At 43.9% G+C, this 21332-nt stretch overlaps 2 protein-coding genes across 5 annotated transcripts in view; one reads left to right on the top strand and one right to left on the bottom strand.

The window, feature by feature from the left end:
- The first annotated feature begins 15325 nt into the window (after nucleotides 1–15325).
- KLHL34 (kelch like family member 34) lies at nucleotides 15326–18779 on the top strand. The gene has a single exon (XM_016166115.2). The coding sequence runs from the start codon at nucleotides 15350–15352 to the stop codon at nucleotides 17303–17305; it is 1956 nt and encodes a 651-aa protein (XP_016021601.2). The 5' UTR covers nucleotides 15326–15349; the 3' UTR covers nucleotides 17306–18779.
- Nucleotides 18780–18892: 113 nt separating this feature from the next.
- Nucleotides 18893–21332, bottom strand: part of CNKSR2 (connector enhancer of kinase suppressor of Ras 2) — a 270600-nt gene continuing 268160 nt past the window's right edge. For 2 of the 4 annotated variants that reach the window (XM_036226442.1, XM_036226441.1), the window contains one exon: nucleotides 20638–20853. In XM_036226442.1, coding sequence (XP_036082335.1) covers nucleotides 20638–20853 — 216 coding nt within the window. Of the gene's footprint in view, nucleotides 20854–21332 lie in introns of all 4 variants that reach the window. The other 2 variants (XM_036226439.1, XM_036226440.1) reach the window with 2 other exon arrangements.

Here is a 21332-nt window from a genome sequence, read left to right as displayed (position 1 = left end):
AAGAAACAGTCCCCAAATCTTATAACTACATTTGAAATCTTTCTGATTTGTTACAGTGATATAAAGGCAAGATTCTTTGTTATTGCTGATATTTTTAATATAATTTATCATTTTCTCCCCAATATGAAAGCAACACTTGTCATTGTAGAGTTTGGTATATATAGAAAAGCACAGAGAAAAAGATATCGCCTGTAATGTTCCCTTACATATAACCACTCTTCAGTTTAATGTAGATCCTTCCAGTCTTTCCCCCCCCTAGCTTTTCTAGTATGTGCAGATTTAATTAGAATAATACTGTAATTACTTTTTTTGTAGCCTGATTCTTTCATTTGACAATAATGTATTATGGGCATTTTTCAATGTCATTAAATATTCTCCTAAAATAATTTTAAAGGTTGCCTGGTATTCTATCATTTAAATCTTTCTTGAATTCATGTATTTGAAAAAAATATTTATAAATAATATAATAAATATCCTTGCATGTAAATCTTATATAGCCACCTGACCTTTTCCTTGGATTAAATTCCTACATATAGAATTGTTGGTTAATGGGTATGAATAAGTCTGAGGCAGCCCGATCATTTTCCCCTTGTAGATGCTTTTTATTGTCTTCCTGGATACTTGAATTTTTCCTCTTTATTTCAAAGTTCAAAAGCTTAAAAAGAGAATATGCTTCGATGTTGAATTTTTTGTATCCTATTTCCTCAGAATGAAGTATAAACTTTCAATCAGCAAATTTATTTATTTCTTTATTTCAAGGAAGTTTTCTTGTATAATACTGATAATGTACCTTCTTTCATTAGTGGGCATCTCTGTTTCAGGGACATCAATTAACCTTATATTGGATCATCATTATCTGTCTTCCACATATATTCGCTTCTTTTTAATTGTCTCCATCTCTTATCCTTTCATCTATATTCCTGTGATTATCCTAGGTATTTCTCTATAGCCATAATTAGGTTTTAGCTGAGAGCTCCATGAACATGAAAAATATAAGAAAAAATATCCATAGTCCAATGGAAATAAAAAGTACAGAGTACAAAATTACCTAGTTCACCCAGTTATGATACTGATGATATTCTGGCTCATACTCTTCCAGACTTCTATTTGCATATTCAACTGCTTATAAATATGCGTAGCTTTGAAAAATGCATTCTTTCTAATCTAGGAATTCCATTCATGGACTTTATCCTATGGAACTAATCATGGAGCAATGCAAAGAGGTTTATACAAGGATATTCCCTGAAGCTTAGTTTATAAGAGTGAAAACATGGAAGTAATCTGAATCTATTAAAAGAGGATTTGTTAAACTTTGCTACATTCAGATAAATAATACTACCCAAACATTAGGAAGGGTACACACACACACACACACACACACACACACACACACACACTTACTTGGGAATAGCCCCATAACATATGATTAAGAGAAAATATTGGCTTCAAAATAGCACGTGTTATGATCTCACTCGTGCACAATTACTTATCCGAAATCCACATGAATATGAATATGCTTCATTCAGTAACAACCAGTGGCAGTGGGGGTTGTTACTGAATGAAAAGGCTTCAGGTATTTTCCTTTTCTTCATTATTTCTATCTGTTTTGGTCAAAATTTTGAAGCTTCTATATGTTTGAAAAGAGATGGGGAAATTAACATACCTTATTTAAGAGGAAAATGTGTGTATGTTAGAAAAATACTGACGGTGTTTATTATATATTATAATCCAATGAGTCAATTGTAAGAAATGTGATTCCATGTCCATAAGGACAGGAAGATGGCTGATCTCTTGCACAATCCTTATTCTGAACACTGACACAGAGTGTCATTACCAGGCCATCATGGCCTTGGGTGCACCCTCCAATTAACGGTCACAGGCTTATATGATGCACTCTGTTTACAATGTCAGTTTGTAAAAGTATTCAATGTTTACTGTCTATTAAATATCAATACTACACAAACTCATTCCCCAAGGATTTGTGGCTGAAAGAAGTATTTTGCAAAATTCCTTTGTGCTATTTATTTTAATGCGAGAACATGATTACAAGGATAACCTCACTTGTTACTGTGTTTCTCGTTTCGGTATTTCCTAACACATTGCAGAATCCTACTCCAGGGGGCTCTGGAAAGCTGAGTTCAAGGCTCTACTCTGCTCCTAAGTAACTGTGAGTGTAAAATTGCATCACAGGGCATCAACCTAGTGATCCCTCCCATGTAATGATTTTTCTTTCCTACTGGAGCATAAATTATTAATGAATGGTGGCTTAATAAGTTAATATACCAATCAATCCATGCTGTTAATACCATAGTTCAAGGGTCATTCTATGCTTTTCTGTAAGACATTTTGCATATTTGCACTGAGGGAGAATGAACAATATATGTAAACTCCCGAATGAAAGTCATTTTTCTAAGACTATGTATATTTTCCTTTTTTATTTAGGGAACACATCTATCTATGTTTATTATTTATAATGTACCAAGCGATGTTTGAATTAACATATACCTCACCCCTGTCCTATGTACTTTTACGATGAGAACACTGAAAATGAGAAGCCACATAAAAAACCATCCCATGTTAAATGGCTTGAGAACGGTGGGCCTGGATTTGAACCTGGGCATGCTGCCTCCAGAGCCACCCTTTTAACACTGTACTAAAGGCATCTCTTTCTGCAGGTAAAAGCACAGAGGGATGAATTGCTGGTGGAGCCAACTGGTTGCTAGGCTCAGAGGAATAAGAAATATCAATGAAGGTGAGAGGGACAGATTGGGGTGAAAGAGAAAGAGCAGTGCAAGCCCATGCAGTCACTGTAAGTCTTATTTGGACGGGACTGTGCCCAGAGCTTGCCATCCTTCAGTAGCATCGGTCTACAATGTCCACCAGAAGGGTGGGGTTGAGGGTATGCTGTCTGACTTTTGCCTTTGTAGGTGGACAGAGAAGGAATGAAAGTGAGTGTGTTCCAACCTCCCTCATAGCACCTATCAATGTGGCTTTGCGATTTGTCTATTTACTGAGCTTTGGGCATCAAGCAGCATTTTTGGGTCACTAGTGCTTAGCCACACGGTCCCTAAGTGTGCTCACTGCTTAATGGGAAACAGGTCTACTCAGCATTTTGGTGTCAAACATTATTGGGGTAAAATGTATCTGATCCTCATGATATCAATAACTGGCATGGCTGGGACCATAGACATACTGGTCTAATCTCCTGGAGTGGGAATACTGGGATCTCAGAGCCTTCCTAGATGTAAGCAGATGTCGCTGACCTTCTGTTACTCTAATGTGGGCATAGCAGACACAATCAGTGCCCCATCAAGAGTCCTTGGCCTCCTTTGCCATCTCTGTGCCTACCTGTTTCTGGTGGGGGTACCTTTATTCCCAACAACCAACACCTGCATCTCCTTGCTGGTGGCCTGTCTCTGCTGTGAGCATCAGCTGCGCCTGGGTGAAGAGAGAGCTGCAGGTGCCCCCGTGAGTAGCCCTTGATCAACGACCAACAATCCGGGAGTAGCAACATTCCAGTCCGTGTGCTCCCAATGAGGACAACTCTATGAGATGTGACCTCCGCTGTCCACAGAGCTCCCTCAGGATCCAGCCCAAGCTACCCTCCATGGGCTTTTCTGGCTGCTGTGCCCTTGCTTAGCCCCCTTATCCTCTACCTTAGTGTTTTCTTCCTGGGAATACTTCCTGCAAAACCACTTCCATGCACTGGGAGTGTATTCAAAGTTCAGACCATTTCCAAGTCTGTCCTGGTGTTTACTTTCTGCCAGACTCCTATGTCTCCTTTGCACAGCACAGGCTCTGCCAATCAGGGACTTGTATATATAAAAGCCTTGAAGGCTCCTCTGAGTATGAATCTGGAGGCCCAGGACATGATCATGGAACAATAGAAGGATGCCTGAATTCTCCACTTCTATTCAACATGAAATTGGAAGTGCTAGTTGGAGAAATTAGGCAAGAAAAAGAAAGGAAGCCATCCAAATTGGAAAGGAAGAAGTAAAATTATCTGTTTCACAGAGGACATGATATTATAGGTAGAAACCCCAAAGATTACACACACACACACACACAGTTGAAACTAATAAATGCATCCACCAAAACTGCAGGATACAAAATCAAGAGGCAAAAAAATCAGCTATATTTCTATACACTAACAACAAACACTCCAAATAAGGAAATTAAGAAAAACAATTTCATTTACAACAACAGCATCAAAAAGAATAAAATAAGTATGTAATTAACCAAGTTGGAGGAAGACTTATACACTGAAAACTACGAAACTGTGGAAAGAAATTAAAGAAGGCATAAACAAATGGAAAGACATTCTGTGTTTATGGAGCAGAAGACTTCATATTATTAAAATTTCCATATTACCCAAAACCATCCACAGATGCATTGCAATCCCTACCACAATCTCAGTGATTTTTTTTTGTAGAAATAGAAAACTCATTCCTAGAAGTCATATGGAATCTTAAGGGACCCAAAATAGGCAAAACAATCTTAAAAAAAGAACTAAGCTGTAGGACTAACACTTCCTGACTCTAGAACTTACTATAAAGCTACAGTAATCAAAATAGTGTGGTCCTGGCATAAAGACAGACATATAGAAAATTGTAATAGAATAGAGATCCCAAAAAATTAGCCCTTGCATATATGGTCAAATGATTTTTAACAAGGGTGCCAAGACCATTCAACAGGGAATGGATAGTACTGTCAACAAATAGTGCTGGGAAAACTGGATATTCACTTGCAGAAGAATGAAGTTGGACTCTTACCTTATATCATATACAAAAAAATTAACTCAAAATGGATCAAACACCTAAATGTAGGAGCTAAAACTATAAATTTCTTAGAATAAAACAGGGGTAAATCTTCATGACTTTAGATTTGGCAATGATTTCTTATATATGACACCAAAATTATAAGCAAAATAAAAAATAAGTTAGACTCCTAAAAATTAAACCCTGTGGCATCAAAAGACACTATTAACAGAGTGAAAAGGCAACCCACAGAATGGGAGAAAATACTTACTAATTATATATCTGATAAGGAACTAATATCCAAAAAATATAAAGTACTCCTACAGCTCAACAACAAAAAACTAAATAACCCAATTAAAAAATGGGCCAAGGACCTGAATAGACATTCCTCCAAAGAAAACATACAGATGCCAATAAGCACATGAAAAAATTCTCAGCATCACTAATCATTAGGGAAATGAAAATAAAAAACACAATGAGATGGATACTATAAAAAAGCAGAAAACAATAAGTGCTGGTGAGGACCACTGAAAGAAATGTAAAGTGGTGCAGCCACTGTGGAAAACGGTATGGTAGTTTCTCAAAAAATTAAACATAGAATTACTATATGAGGACGTGGTTCCATAGTGTAGCAGTTAGCACGTCTGCTTTACACACAGAGGTCCTGGGTTTGTGCCCCAGTGGAGCTGCGGTCCGTGGTCTATGGCCATGCCACCCTGAACATGCCCAATGTCTGATCTCGGAAGCTAAGTAGGGTTGGGCCTGGTTAATACTTGGATGGGAGATCACCTAGGAAGATCAGGTGCTATTGGCATTAAAAAAAAAGAATTACCATATGATCCAGCAATTCCACTTCTGGGTATATACATAAAAGACCTGAAATCAGAGACTTGAGATATCTGTACCCATATTCATAGGAGCATTATTCACAATAAATAACAGGTAGACAACCCAAATATCTATCAGTAGATGAGTGGACAAACAAAACATGGTATATCCATTAAATGGAATATTATTTATACTTCGAAAAGGAAATTCCAAGATATGCTACAACATAAATGAACCTTGAGGACATTATGTTAAGTGAGACAAGACAACAAACACATAGGGACAAATAGTATAGGATTCCATTTATATGTGGTACCTGGAAGAATCAAATTCATAGAGCCAGAAAGTAGAATAGTGGTTGGCAGGGGCTGGGGGTGGTGGGGAATGACGAATTATTGTTTAATGGATACAGAGTTTCAATTTGAGATGATGAAACAGTTCTAGATATGGAGGGTGGTGATGGTTGTAGCACAACGTGAATGTATTTAATGCCACTGAACGGTACACTTAAAATGGTCGAAAGGGTAAATTTTAACTATATTTTAACACAAATACACACATGCACACACACATGCACTCAAGGTTGGGTCTGGCCAGACAAAACTACCCAGGGAAAGAGAAATTAGAATTGTTCTGAACAATGAAATGACATATATTTGGGACTTCTGGGAGCAGGATGGGAGAGAGGAGGGTGGTGGGGGTGGAGCAGAAGAGAAGGGGAGGAGACAGGGTCAGCAATATGGCATAGTGGCCCCCGGGAGGGATAAGCTGACAGGTGGGAAATTTTACAAACAGGAATAGCTATGGGTTCTCTCTGCTAATCTATATTTCCTGCTTCTCTGTCCTTGTCCTACCCAAGTCTTCAGTAAAATTTTTTTTAGTCCCTCATAGGTTACACGAGAAATCAAGACGGAATATAAAGTCTTAGGAACTGTGTTTCATGGGTTCGTGGGTACAGAGTGGAGAGCAGAGAACGACCTCAAGAGGCAAAGCCTGAGAGAGATGCAGGCATCAGCAGAAGCAGGGACTGGAGCAAGTACTTACTAGGAGAGTTTTAAGTCCCTTGATTTTCCTCAGTTATTGGGGGCAATACTAGGGTTTCCTGCCATCTATGGGAAGGGGGCTGGTGCTACTTTTACTGAACAATTAAAGCAAGCTGAAAGGTTTTAGGCCACCCAGGTGGCTGAGGATGGTGTTATGCTTATTGCCCCTTGGAACAGTGGTGAGTGGCCCTCCTATAATGGGGAACACTGCTCTTGCTCCTGTGTCCTCATATTCTAGTGGCAATGCGCTCTTTGGAGGGTGACAGGCAGGGAAGATCTGACTGCTTTAGTGGGAAATGTCTCCTGCTTGGAATTCGAGCTGAGACTTCTTAAGTGACGATGTTAAACCTTGCTCAGAGAACAGCCACTCGATTCATGACCATTTCTTGCTCACGATTGCATAGGTGACTCTTAGTAGATACTTTTGTAGAACCTTTCTTAACAAATGCCACAAGATTTTGAGGCTAAGATTACGACTACCTTTAAGAAGATTATAGGCAGCTGAGAGCAAATTATTCTTACACTCCCTGCTGTTGGCAAGATCCTGTATAGAATTTTTCCCTATTAATCACTGCTCAGCATCATTAGAAAGGGGTTCTAAAAAGAGAAGTAATTGGCACTGTCGACATGTTGGCCATGTGTCAGATACAGGGGAAGTTCAGGAAAGAGTGTAATATCTCTATGGAATAGTGTTATTTTTTTTAAAAAAGCAGCTAAAGTCCCAGGCTCTACAACTCCTTAAACAGGTGTAGGTGATTGGAGAAATTTACTAGCACCCCAAAGGGGTTTCATGATTTTTATTCTGGTTGTGCTCAGATGACAAACCTGAGCCACTTCCCAGTTTATGACTTGGTTTGTACTGTGCATCAATTTTGAAAGATGCATAAGAGATTCTGATGTTCTGAAGAATGTCCAACCATCAAGTCATAGACTTGGTTGTCTGTGTAAGTCTGTAAGTGATAACAGCTCGCCCTTCGGAGTCAGATACTAAAAGTCAGCCCACTTCATCATGGGCTGATTGCAGATCTGGTATAGGGAGACATCGCTGACATGGTATGATCCTCCCTTCTCTGGGAAACCCATCAACCAGCCCTGTCCTGGACCTAAGTGACAGTCACTTGGGAGCTGGCACTGGATTCTTCTACTTAGGCAGCTTATTGTTTAATGAGGTTGGAGAGGCAAGGACCTCATGAAAGGGACCAAGAAGGCTGGATTTTCTTGGGACTCTACAAGACATATCGAAGTACCAACATGATATGGAATCCATTAAAGCTTAAGCTCTTCTGGGGCAGGGCTTCATCAATGCATCCTCTGTGCCTAGCACATGCCCTGAACACAATCGATAAATGTTTTTGAGTAAATGAACTGAAATTTTACATGAATGGTCTTGAACTTCAGAGCAGTGCTTTTCAAACCTTAGCCTACATCAGCATTCCCTGGAGGGCTTGATAAAACATGGATAGCTGGGTCCCAGCCCTAAAGTTTCTGATTCCACAGGTCTGGGGCTGGGCCTGAAATCTACATCTCCAACAGGTTCCCAGGCAAGTCTGTTGCTGCTGGCTAGTTGACCACACTGTGAGTAGTAGTACTTTAGAGTAAGTGAGAAACACTTGGGAAGCTTGTTAAAAAGGTTGATCCCTGCCTCCACTTTCCAGTCTGGAAAGTCTGATCCAGCTGGTTTGGGGCACAGCCCAGGAACCTGCATTTAAACAAGCCTTGTAGATTCTAATGCTGGTGGTCCCCCAAAGATGGTCAGAACCACAGATGGTTTGCATCTCTGTTACTGAGAATGTTATCAGAGTCCCCAACTATCCTTTTGGAAACCAAGTCAGGTGCAAAGCTCGGTGACAGCCAAGCCCTGGCAAGCCACATGCACAAACATGGATGAAAGGGGGACCTCAAGTGTGAGCTGTTGCAGAGTGAAGAAATGGACATGAGGCCATCCGATGTAGGAAGGAAAAATAATCTAGAATAAAGCAGCTGTGCACAGCTTCAAGCCATGTGAGGTGTGGATGGAAGGTGGGGGTGGGTGGGAATAGCGAGCAGCCACCGGCCTGAGGTGGGGAGCACGACACCAAAATACCAAATGGATCACACAGAACAAAGACTTCAGGTAAGCTCACATTTAGATGCTACCGGCAGGTGGGACTTCAGGGGCCAGTGGCTCCAAACTGTGGCATGCTGGGTTTGAAAGGACCCTGGAGTTCACATAGATCTCCACAGGAACCCTGAGTGCCACGAGGGATGAAGGGGAGATGCCTAGCCTCAGTATCAGGCTGTCCCGACTTCTAGGCCCTGCTGTGCCACCAGGCACACATGTCTATCCACACAATATATCTGTTGTGTTCTGTACATATCTGCAAGTGTATGTCCCCTTGCTGATATAATATGTGCTACCAATTTCTGAGATACCTGCCACCTCTATGTCTTGGGCTGGGTTCCCCAGAGGCAGCGATTCCTTCTGAGGTAAGGATTGCTGTGAAAGTCATTTTAGGAAGTGTTCCCAGAAAAGATAGGTGTGTGTGTGTGTGTGTGTGTGTGTGTGTGTGTGTGTAGGCGGGGTATGTGACTGGGAAGGGTAGGGGGTCAAGCAAGTGTGTGACACAAAGCAGGGTACCACAGAAGGTGACTTGGGCTCAATCCCATAGGCAAGCATCTGGAAAGGGAGCTGCAACCCTACCCTTCAGTTGGTGGTCAAGGGTAGCCCCTGAGAGACGCAAATTTGCGGGCACTTTTGCTTCTGTTTGTGTGTATAGGCGAGGTGGGCTCCAGGGGCCCAGAGGTTTCTGCCCACAAGGGGGCACGGGTACTGGCTTGCTGGGAGTGAAAGTGACTGGGATCAGTGTGCACAGAGGGGCTCTGACAGTCTGTTAAACTGTGTCACTTTATACAGGTCTCCTATCTTCTCTGAGCCTCAGGTAACTCTTCTTATGGCCTGGCACATTCTACTTCTACTTGTACCTTTTCTTTCAAGACTAAATTGCTAGAAAGTTCTTATTTATACTGTAGTCAAATTTCTCTCTGTAACTTCTGTGTCCACAAGACCATCTCTGCCCCTATTGACCTTCTGAAAGTTGAAAATAGAAATCATTTAACTCCCAGAAGAAGCTTTTCTCTTAACCTAAAATCTCCAGCCCCTTCATCTGCTCTCTATATGGGAAAGAATGTTTCCAGACTCCACCTCCTTCTGGTTGGTCTCTCTGGGAGCTCCCCAGTTTGTAGGAGAGCCTCTTAAAATGTGGCATCCAGATAGGAAGTTAGGGCTACAAGTACTCTCTTATTTGAGTATTCCATCAAGAGTTGAGAAAATGCTTTGGTTACCAAGTCATCATCTTCATCATCTTTAGTGATCTGCTGTTAATATCATCATCTTGTAGGGGTACAGAAGGTCCAACAAGCCCACAATCTATTTTTTGTTAATATGACCAGTCATGTGACATGGGGTAGAGGCCACAAATGTTTTTCTTCTGGGTATCCGACCTTTGACTTTTTGAAGCTAGTAGGCATTTTTTTTTTGACTTCACCTCTGTAACAAGTTGTTACTAAGACTAGGGAATTGAAGATGTAGCAGCAATTACAAAGAATCCTATATTATAGTGGTTCTCACACTTTTGAGTGCATCAGAATCACCAGGAGGGCTTGTTAAAGCAGATCTCTGGGCCCCATTCTGATGCAGTAGGTTTGAAGTGAGGCTAAGAATTTATACTTCTTAAGAGGTTCCCAGGTGATACTGCAGGCGACCACTGAGAACCACTGCTCTACTACATTTCCTGGCTGCTTGGGCTCTAGTGTTATGAGTTTTCAGAAGGCTTTAGCCAAAAGAGGAAGAAGAATGAAAAACTCACATCTACTTTGTGTGCTTGTGCCAGGACCAGTCATACATGTATAATTTTAACTTTAAGTTGCTTAAACTCACATGGGGGAGATCTGGAATTGAAGCCTAGGTCTGACCCCAAATCTCAATCCTTCCCCACCCGCCATACTCCTTCTTAAGCTGTCAGCTGGGCCAGAATGCCAATATCACTGATGATCAAAACATATACATGCACTCATGTATGCACGTACTCAGGCACGCATGCATGCAAGCTTTCCTCTTGGAATCCTTTTGCTTGAATTGCATGTCACAAAGATAAAATATATTTCATATACACAAAACCATGGTCCTGGAAGAAAGTGAAGACGGCATGGGATTTTTTTTCTCTACCCCCTGTCTGTTATTGTTTGTAATCATGTTTTCACAATTAGCTTAGTTAATGTGTCAATTTCTAATAATAGGCTTTCCATGGAGGTTGCCAGAAGCCACATGTTGGAAGGGAGCGTACCAGGATTGAAAGGAGCCAGTAATGATAGATGATAAAGAGTTAACCTGCCAAAACTGTATCCTAAATATCAAACAGGCACATTTTAGAGTTTTATGGTTCTGAGGAAGGGTTCCCAATGCTATTATTTTACATAGTATTTCCTTCCTCAAAAGTGCATTACAGTGGATGAACCTTGAAAACATGCTAAGTCAAAGCAGTTAGTCACAAAAGACCATGTATTGTGTGATTCCACTTATATGGAATATCCAGAATCTATAGAGACAGAAAGTAGATTTATGTCTGATTAGGGCTTGGGAGGCTAGTAGAGAGAAGTGACAGTTAAAGGGTACAGGGTTTCTGTCTGAGGTGATGAAAATATTCCAAAATTAGACTCCAGTGATGATTACACAATGCTGTAAATATGCTAAGAAGTATTGAACTGTATACTTTAAAAGGGTGAAGTGTATAGTATGTGGATTATATCTCAATAAAACTGTTACTGAAAAAGCACATTACATTTGCAAAAATTTTTAAGTGCTACTTATGTATGGACATTTGTAGTGTTGGTTTTTTTTTTTCAACACATACGATTATTTTAGAGGTGAGAGCTATAGAATTTACCCAGGTAGGGCCAATTCAGGTTAGTATCATGGCTGACTAGCAGGGCCGCCTTGATGTGGGAAGTGAAGTGGGTGTTCAAAGACTTTAGATCTGGGTTCTGTTATAGGAGGTGCAGCTGTATAGAAGGGACTGTTGACAGCAGATCAAGTTCTGACAAGGGGCGAGAGGTTTAGGGCAAATTGCAGGGTCCCAATGGGCATGCTGGAGTGTGTAGCTGGGCATTCAGCAGAAGCCCAGCCATACAAACTGGGGCATGGAAGGGCTGCTGGGTCATTTGGAGCCCTGCGTCCAGGTAGGAGTAGCAGCGCTTCTGATTAGATGCCAAGAGCCATGTGGGGCTGGTCTGGGTGAAGGACTCAGGCTGCAGGGAAGCACCAGGGTACACCAGTGCCTGGATGAGGTGGCCTAGCCTTCTCAGAAGAGTTGAATCCATCTGGACTCCCCAGTCAGGGGCCACCCACAGTCACATCCACTCGATTCCTAGAGATGTTAGCTCATGGCCTTACCAGGATGTGTCTTCAACCCCATCTGTGTGAAGTGAAAGGAAGAGAGCCAGAGAGAAGGAATGGTCTCAGTCAAGTTCCTCTTAATAACCCTTTACTTCTCCCACTGATGTTGCCATTCCCTATATCAGTTCAACTCAAAATTACTTATGCTGAAGACCATGATAAGGACTGGAGATATGAAGACCAAGAAATGGTCTCTGTGCTTAAGGAGTCGATTGTCTAAAGGGGAAGGGCAACTTGTAAGCGTATCATTTTCAACATAATGATCACATCCTATTATATCTGCTCATCACCATGCATTCAGGTTGTGTTGCCGGGCCTGCTTCCAGGAGACCCAACTTAAGACACACATCTCTCGTGACAACTAAAAAAGTATACACTGAAATGTTATTCAGCATACTTAATATTGTGTGGAAATTAAAGTATTGATACTTTCCATAAACATAACTCAAACGACAAGAATGTTCTTGGATGGACTGACAGCTACATTTTCTAAACAAGACCTTGTAAACACATCTAATGTGAAAATTTCTTCAGTTAACATTGTTCATCATATCCCCAATGACAAAACATGTTAAGATGGCATGTTGGGCCAGTAATGAACACATCTTGTTATGTAAAACTGGATTGTTGATGTTTAGTTTAGAGTCCACCTCAGCATCCTTATTCTCACATATGACATTTTAAATACAATCTGAATGCATGGTGATGGGCAGATCTGACGAGATATGATCTGATCTGGGGGTTAAAAATATGCTGTCTAACTATTTAAACTTTATCACCCTGAAATCTGGTTTAAATAAACTGACTGCGTGTTGCACTATTTTATTTTTATCATACACGATGTCATATAATATAGTGGGGAGGGAGCCCTGGATTTTGGTCCAGACTCCGTAACTCAATATCCAAGTCGCTCAGACAAACCATACTTGGGGGCCCATTTGCCACATTTGTTTAAAAAGAAAATCAAAAAATTTGCAAAGAAAGGGAGAAGATTTGGCTAAATGATCTCAAATATCCTTTCCAGCAAAATTCTATTAGGTTGAGTAAAGGCCGTTTAATTTCACCACACAGATCTGTGCACAGGGAACCAGACTGGTATTTTATTTTTGAACTAAGAATTTTAGTACTTAAAAAGAAAAACCAACCAAGCACCCCTTCTGAACCCATCTGTAGCTCTAACATTAGGAATTCAAATTGGAATATTTTTAGCCTCGAGTTCCTTTAACCTGAGCCCCTGCCTGCATTTTATAATTTGCCTAATTTAAGTCATAAAGCAGTTCCATCTCTGACAAAAAAGCAAAATCATTTTACTAATATTTTTATGCACTTCCAGAAGTACTTCTAATTGGAGACCTTGTAAGTACTGATGGGACATCAGGCAGAAAATGATATATAGAATTTTATCCCTCCTTGGGCTTTTATTCTGCGAAATATAACTCCAACTGTCAGAAATGCAAGTTATTTCAGATGCCCTCAAAAGATTGACTTAAAACAGACTGCCAGAAGGGTTGCATTAGAAAATAGAAAAATCAATTCTAGATGAAAGCAAAACACAGAGAAGCCTCAAAACTGGCAAGAAAGAAGTTATATTAATCATTTAGTTATTTAATAGCAGGATGGAGGAGATGGGGAAATGCTTTCCTAATGTTTCAAGACTGGGGTGTTTTAGTCATCATTTCCGTGCGGGGTGTATCTTATAAAAATAACTTCATGAAGAGGGGCCCTAGGAAGCTCTAGCACCTACCGAGCTTTGCAGCCTTACTGCCCATTATCTCCTCATGGCACTGAAGACATAGTAGGCAGTAATTAGATCAGAGGCTGGAAAATCATGGAGAGAAACTGGAACGAATTATTTTCTTAAAAGGAAGTGGTCATTCAAAGGCAGAAAACCCAAGTCACCTACTATTTCCTTGTCCACTTTGCCAAGGGTTGAGCCGGCAAGGTCCAAGAACAGGAAGGGAGAACTCTGCTGGGGTCCGGGGCGGCGGAGGGGCTGGGGGAGTGGAAGGGAGGGGGGCGAATTTCCGAATGCGGAATGTGAGGCAAGCCTTCCCGGGAGACACAAGCTGTCTACGGAAGGGTGCAGAGTAGGCCCAGCATCTTGCAAGGATGAATCCAGGTGAGGGGCGTATTACCGAGCGCCGCTGGCGGGGAGCGCGGATTCGCCCGAGCGTGGTTCCCGCCAGTGGCTCTTCTGCACACAGCAGCCTCCTGGGCGTCAGCGCGCGAAGTGGCCGCTTAATCCCTGATCCCGCTGGATTAATCAGGGCCTCCTCAAAGCAGAAAGTTGTGAGTCAAAGCCTTCTTTCCCGGGGCACCGGGGTCGACACTCCTCCAGCCCAGCGGGGCGCCCCTTACTAGACACCACCAGGAGTAGGGGCTTGGGCGTTTCGCGCCTCTCCAGTGAGCGCCCCCGCCCGCACCCCTAGGTGGATTCTTGGGAATCCCTGGTGACCAGCAGCTCGCTGGCTCACCGGAGTCAGGTCCCAGGCCCCAGTCGCTTCCTCCTGGGCCACGGCCAGATGCCGGGGCGCGGGGCGGGGCGCGCCAGAGGGGCCGAGGCCGCCCGCTATTCCTGTCGCTGTGAGCTACAGGCCTGTTATGTGTGGCACCCAATCACGCCTCCGACGCGCCGCGCCGACCCGCGCACCCCCGCCCTAACCCCCCTGGTTTTGATTTGATCCTCCGCGCGGAAGAAGCTCACCCCCCCCCACCCCGTCCCGTAACCAGTTGTCCCCGGCCATGCGGGTGCCGGAGAACCTGTCCTCCTCGTCTACCCCCGGGAGGTCAGAGCCCTCGCCTTGCACTCCCGGGACGCCCCAAGCCGGGACACATCTGCGCATCTGGGCCGTCGGAGATCCTGCACCCCCAGGAGTCGGCCCACAAGCACTCGACCCTTCCAGGTGATGGTGCGCGGCCCCTGCGGCCCCTGCGCAGGTGTGGGCTCCCCTAATTGGGCCGGGGAGGGGGCTTTGGGCAACACCCTGGCAGCCTCGGTAGCTACTGAAATCAAACCCTGCACTCCCCCAGAAGACTCGAAACACCGTACCCTCCACCACTAGGGGCTTCTGGAAACCGTTCGCCGACCGAACTGGCTCTGAGAGAGTCAACAGCAGGTCGGCGGACCTGGATAAAGGAGCCATTGGCTTTAAACTGAACAGGCAAAAATGGGCCCCTGCTAGGGCCTTTGCAGCTCTCGTGTAGGGCCCGGGGACGCCGGGCCCCGAGATGCCTTCGGTCGCACCCGGCTGGACCCAGCCCCGGCCCGGCCGCCACCCGCCCTGGGCATCATGAGTTATTTCCTGTCTTACTGTAAAGCTCATGGCGGCGCGCTGCTCACCGGCTACCAGGCCCTGCGCGCCGAGGGCTTCCTATGCGACGTGACGCTGGAGGCTGAAGGCAGCGAGTTCCCTGCGCACAGGTCACTCCTCGCTTGTTCTAGCGACTACTTCAGAGCCTTGTTCAAGAGCCACACCCGGGAATCCCGGGCCAGCGTGATCCACTTGCATGTGCCGTCGGCGGCAGGCCTGCAGCGCCTGCTTGACTTCATCTACACTGCCTGGCTGCCCCTCTCCATGGACAGCGTGGAGGACACGCTGGAGGCTGCCAGCTACCTGCAGGTCACTGAGGCCCTGGGGCTTTGCGGCCGGTACCTGGAGCGCCAGCTGGCTCCGAACAACTGCTGCTTCGCTGCCAACGTGGCGGCGCGCTTCGGCCTGGCGCACACGCTGGATGCGTCCGAACGCTGCATTGTGCGTCACCTACGGGAGTTGCTGGCGCGGGGCGTGGACTCCATGGGGCTGCTGGAGCTCAACCCCGCGTCGCTGAGGGCTGTGCTCGGTGCCCCCGACGTGGCCCGGGTGCCCGAGGCCTGGCTGTTGGGCTTGGCCCTGGCCTGGCTGCGGCAGGAACCCAAGGCCGAACGCCTGGCTCACTGCACCGCGCTGCTGGAGCGCATCCGTTTCGGCCTGGTGCCCGCCGACGTGCTGCGGCGCATGTACTCTGGCTCTGGCTTCACCCTGCCCGCCCGGGTCAAGGGCCTCATCATCCAGGCCCTCAATTACCACACAGCGCCCTCCCGCCAGCCGCTCCTGCAGGGCGAGCAGACCAGCGTCCGGAGCCCCCAAACTCGCATCTTGTTGGTCGGGGGGCGCAGGGCGCGGGAGGCGGTGCCCGAGGAGGTCGCGGCCCCGAGGCAGGCAGCTAGGGGCAGGGTTGCCGCGCCAGAGCCTGAGGAACAGGAGCACTTAGAGGAGGAGGAGGAAGAGGAAGAGGAGGAGGAGGAGGACTGGGAGTTCACCCAAGACGTGGTGGCCTTCGACGTGTACAACCACCGCTGGCGGAGCCTCACGCGGCTGCCCACACCGCTACTGGGGCACAGCGTGTGCACTGCGGGCAACTTCCTGTTCGTCCTAGGTGGGGAGAGTCTTTTGGACGGTGCTTCCTCTCCCCTGGCCGACAGCCCACGGGCGGTCACGGCCCAAGTGCACCGTTACGACCCGCGCTTCCACGCTTGGACGGCGGTGCCCCCTATGCGGGAAGCGCGGGCCCACTTCTGGTGCGGCGTCCTGGGCGAGGGACTCCTGGCCATCGGGGGCTTGGGCGCGGGCGGCGAGGCGCTGGCCTCGGTGGAGATGTACGACCTGCGCCGAGACCGCTGGACAGCGGCTGGGGCGCTGCCGCGGGCGCTGCATGGTCACGCGGGGACAGTCGGGGACAACGGCGTCGTGTACATTTCCGGGGGCAAGGCGGGAAGAGGCGAGGGTGGTGCGAGCAGCCTCAGGGACTTATACGCCCTGGGCCCCGGGGAGCGGGCGTGGAGCAAGAGGGCTCCTATGGGCACGGCCCGCTTTGGGCACCACATGGCTACGCTGCGCGGCGCAGTGTTTGCCTTTCTGGGGCGCTACGAGCCGTTTTCTGAGATCGAACGCTACGACCCCGGCAGCGACCAGTGGACTCGGCTGCGGCCGCTGCCCTACGACCGCTTCTGCTACGGGCTGGCTGTGGTGGAGGAGACAGCGCTGCTGCTGGGCGGCGTCAAGTGGCGGGACTCGCGCCAGGTGCCTACCCGCAACGTGGTGGGCTACGACCTCGATCTGGACCGCTGGGAGGACATCGGCTGCGCGCTGCCCTGGGCCTGGAGCGGCCTGCAGTGCGCAGTGCTGCAGCTGGCCGAGGGTGGGGACGAGGAGAGGGAGGGAGAGACCGGAGAGTCTCCGGATTTAGTGCTGGGCTTCATTAGTTAGGGCGGTCTCCGGACGACGACGGAGGAAAAGTCGTGCTTGAGCAGGTTTACAGAGCAACACATGGGCTTTTCGGAAGAATGGGATTCTGGGAATAGAATGGCTTCTGAAGGTTAAGGAGGTAAACAAAGAGTTGGCCAAAGAGGGACATTTCCCTTTAAGTTGAGAATGGGAGACAGGAAAGGTCAAATAGAATATATGACTCAGTTACAGTGCGCTGGGATTTCTAGAAATTCTCATGCTGGGCTAGAGATGGACTTTCAAAAATAAAATATGACCCTATTATCCCTCTTAGAGTGTGTTCCTGGGTGCTAAACAGTGGTTACTTTTGTGCCAAACAAACGAAGAGCCAAAAAAAAAAAAAGGACCATAAGAAGTTATATACAAGACCCAGAAAATCACTAGCTATAAAGGCTGTAATAAATAGTCCTAGAACACGGCATTATCTGAATAAATAGCAACGGGAAAGTGCTTTGGTTAGACAACATAGAAATCATTGTAAGGAGAACTGAATTTTTGATCCAGAACCATGGTTCTGCTCTGATGGTTTAACATAAATATGGAAATGAGAGAGGGGGAAAAAATCTCTGAGAACACTTTTTTTTTTGAGAAAATAACCCAGGTTAAGTTTTTCCATCCCTCATCCTTAGTTACACCTTTTCTGCTTCTGCCCTGGCTTTAGGCAGCTCATTGTTTTAGGTTTTATTTCAGCAACCCTTAGCCATAATGATCAGGCTCTTCCGGTTAAGTGGAACGTCTGACAAAAACAAAACCCTATTTCTTTCATCCTCTTTAAATGTTCATTCTGTAGACATGATGTAGGTTATATTTAAAAAAGAAACTTTTTTTTTTGTGGCTCCTCTACCCCCCTCCCTCGTTTCCCCAAAGAATCACAGAGAAGAGAAAAAAGGAGTGGGTGAAATTTTTAAGTGCACATCAGATAAATGAGAAACCAGCTTGATTTTACTGGGGCTGAGAAGAAGATGCTTGTATTCACAGAACAAGGTGCTGCTTCTGGCATGTATCACCAACGGAGTGGCAAAGTTAGAACTCATAACGGGGAAGGTGGAAAGGGGGGATGGTGGCTGTGTGATTGTGTCACAAAGAAATACGGTGAAGACTCTGTGAATAAAGTAGGTGCTTTATAAGGATTCATTAAGAGCCGAATTTATTTGACTTCAGTTTACAGTGCTGCCTCTCTCCTAGATTTGAAACTAATGCAATAAAATGTACAGATATATAGTGTTAAAAGGTCTCTTTCATGCTAGGCTAGCCACAAGTCTTTTGAAATTCATTAGTTTAATTTTTACCATTTAAAACAACAGAGCCGACTTTACAAAAGGAAAAGCTGCTTAGTAGCAATACAGCTAGTCTTTCCATCAACTGCTTGCTGTTTACAGGGCACACCTGGCCCCTGTATCCATGACACATCCATCAGGTACAGAAATTTTTAAGTGAATGTACACATTTGGTCTAGTAAACATCAACAAGTCTAAACACCTGTAACAAGCACACTTCATTTTAGGACAAGAGGTTTTTTTTTTCATTGTTTTTGTTGTTTTGTTGTTTTTTTTTACATATACAAAATCCCACAAATTTAATGTGCGTCAATATCCATGCAGTAAATAAATGTTTTTACAAATAGGGTTTTTTAAATGATAAAAATATTACACTGGACCCAAAATTCCATACAAACATTAATACATGATTTCTCATCCATTTTGACTAAATACAGGGTTACTGAAAATGTGCTGTAGAAAGGCCACTCTCCTGTACAGTTGTGCAAAGTCTGCAAAACGATAGTGATTCAATGGTGGTTTCAAAAGCAAAGAAAAAGATTACTGCTGTGGAGTTTTTACTTTCTCCTCTACAGCAAAAATATTCACTGGCATATATTTGAACTCTTAGAGATGAAAGTACATTCACTGAGCTGTACAGGCAACAGTATAAAGCTGATTAGAAGTAGATTTTAGGATATAGAATAGTAAAGGAGGGTCCCTTCCTCCTCCTAAAAAAACAGCAAATTGTGACTTGTACGTTATGCAGCCAGACACTAAAAAGCAGCACAGTCATTATCATGCTGTGATCACTTTCAAAAAACGAGATGCTTATAAATGGACATATATGAAGAGGACTTCTTCATAGACTTCATCCACTCTATAGAATAATTCGTGAAGCTAGGAAAAACCTCTATAAATTGTTTCTCATATAATTCAATGTGACAGACCTCAGAATGACCATCATCCTCTTGCTCCTCAGGAGAGAGATACATTTTTATTTCTCAACATTGTTTTCTATATTTAACACACATCAGCCTATAACTAAACATATTTTACTTCCCTGCCTGAAGTATAATTACTAAGTTCAATTAATGGATTGGGGCAGGGTAATTGGAAACTAACTGGAAAGTTGATTCGTTTCAGTTTATACCTTGTAGTTTAAGAGGTGGAGTTTAAAAACATGAGTTTGGGCTGAAATTGTTATATATATACATATCTGTTAGCTGCCTTTCTGGGTGAGTTAAGTGTGTTTTAAAAAATCCACTCTCAAATTCCTCTGTACACAATCAGCATTTCATCACTACAAAAATAAAGGAAGATTTAAACCAAGAAAATAAAGCAGCTCTATCTTCAATTTTGGTCTTAGTTACAAAAACATCTTACAAAGCTTTGCCCTGATACACCATTAAGTGTCCCCATAGATTTGGAATAGTATTTCCATTAACCAGCTTTCACAAGTTAATAGACTGTTAAGACTAATATCAGATACCTGAACTTTTCTTATGTTGATGCTCTTCTATTTTGCTTAACTCTTGTATGCGCATCTACATTTCACAAAAATAAAACTACAGCATTAAATTTTGTGCAATGTTTAAGAAAATTCTTAGAACATTTTAATAAATATAAAAAAGGTTTAAATTCTTTCCCACCCACAAGGATGTCTGCACCTGAAAAAATGTGATTTACTTTTGAAGTCTTGTTTATATAAAATTAACTTAAAGGGAGAAAAGATGACCTTAGATAGAAAACTGCCATGTTGTGTTTTTTTTGTACTTGAAGACCATCTGTCTTCAGAATTGTTTGCAAAAGTTAATTTTAAGTCACTGAAGACAGTTGATTTTGCACATGGTAAACATAAGCTGAGCACTAATTGCATATAAAATATACAAATGCTCATTAAAGACAATGGTATTATGACCATATATAGTTTGTTTCATATAGTTTGGCGACACTGAAGTATAGCTTGTCAAGTGTCCCACACATTGATATAAAAACTACCTTATATACTTGTTCAAAATACCAGGAGGTATCAGATGGCCTGAAGGCAGAATACACTTACACGTGCGTTTCAATGTATGAATGAGTGTGTGTTAGAGAGGAAGTGATTACATCTACTTCAGAAGAAATACTTAATGGGTCATTCGAGGTGGTATTTTGACAGATATCCAAGAAAAGATCGAGGTACATCTGCTTCCATTGTTGGAATTCTTTAGATGTCAAGTCAGGATTGTCTAGGACTTTATCAATAATGGCTACTTCCCCTTCTCTGGCCTGAAAAGCAAAAGGATTCAATAGTTAAGATGCAGACAAACTTGTTAAACTTTAAAATAAAAAGTTGATAGGCAAAAAATTAAGAAGCACATAAGAAATGGCTCTGGTATATTCAAACTCAGCTATTTAGACTCAAATCCTAGTGTACTTTTCCTACACTGAAGGTATGCCTTATTTTTCCACACTCTATGTGGTTTATTTTTTCTTTTGTTTCCCATTTCTGACTATGGAAACCTTCCTCCTTCTTTAAGATCCAGTTTAAATGCCTCTCATTTCTTGAGGTGTTCCTTCAACAATTGGAAAAAAATGTTCCTTTCCTCATCGATGTCCCATAACACGTTATCACTGTTATTGATAACACATTATATGTCTTGAGTTACTTTTGCACTGTCCTACCTCTTCTGCTAGATGATTAGCACCTCATGCTTGCAGGAAACAGAGCATGGCCCTCCTGTCACCACAAATATATAACTTGTGTT

The sequence above is a fragment of the Rousettus aegyptiacus genome, unplaced genomic scaffold, assembly GCF_014176215.1.
Source record: "Rousettus aegyptiacus isolate mRouAeg1 unplaced genomic scaffold, mRouAeg1.p scaffold_m13_p_9, whole genome shotgun sequence".
NCBI classification, from domain to species: Eukaryota; Metazoa; Chordata; class Mammalia; order Chiroptera; family Pteropodidae; genus Rousettus; species Rousettus aegyptiacus.
Note: the sequence above shows the minus strand (reverse complement) of the source record. Positions and strands in the feature narration are given on the sequence as shown.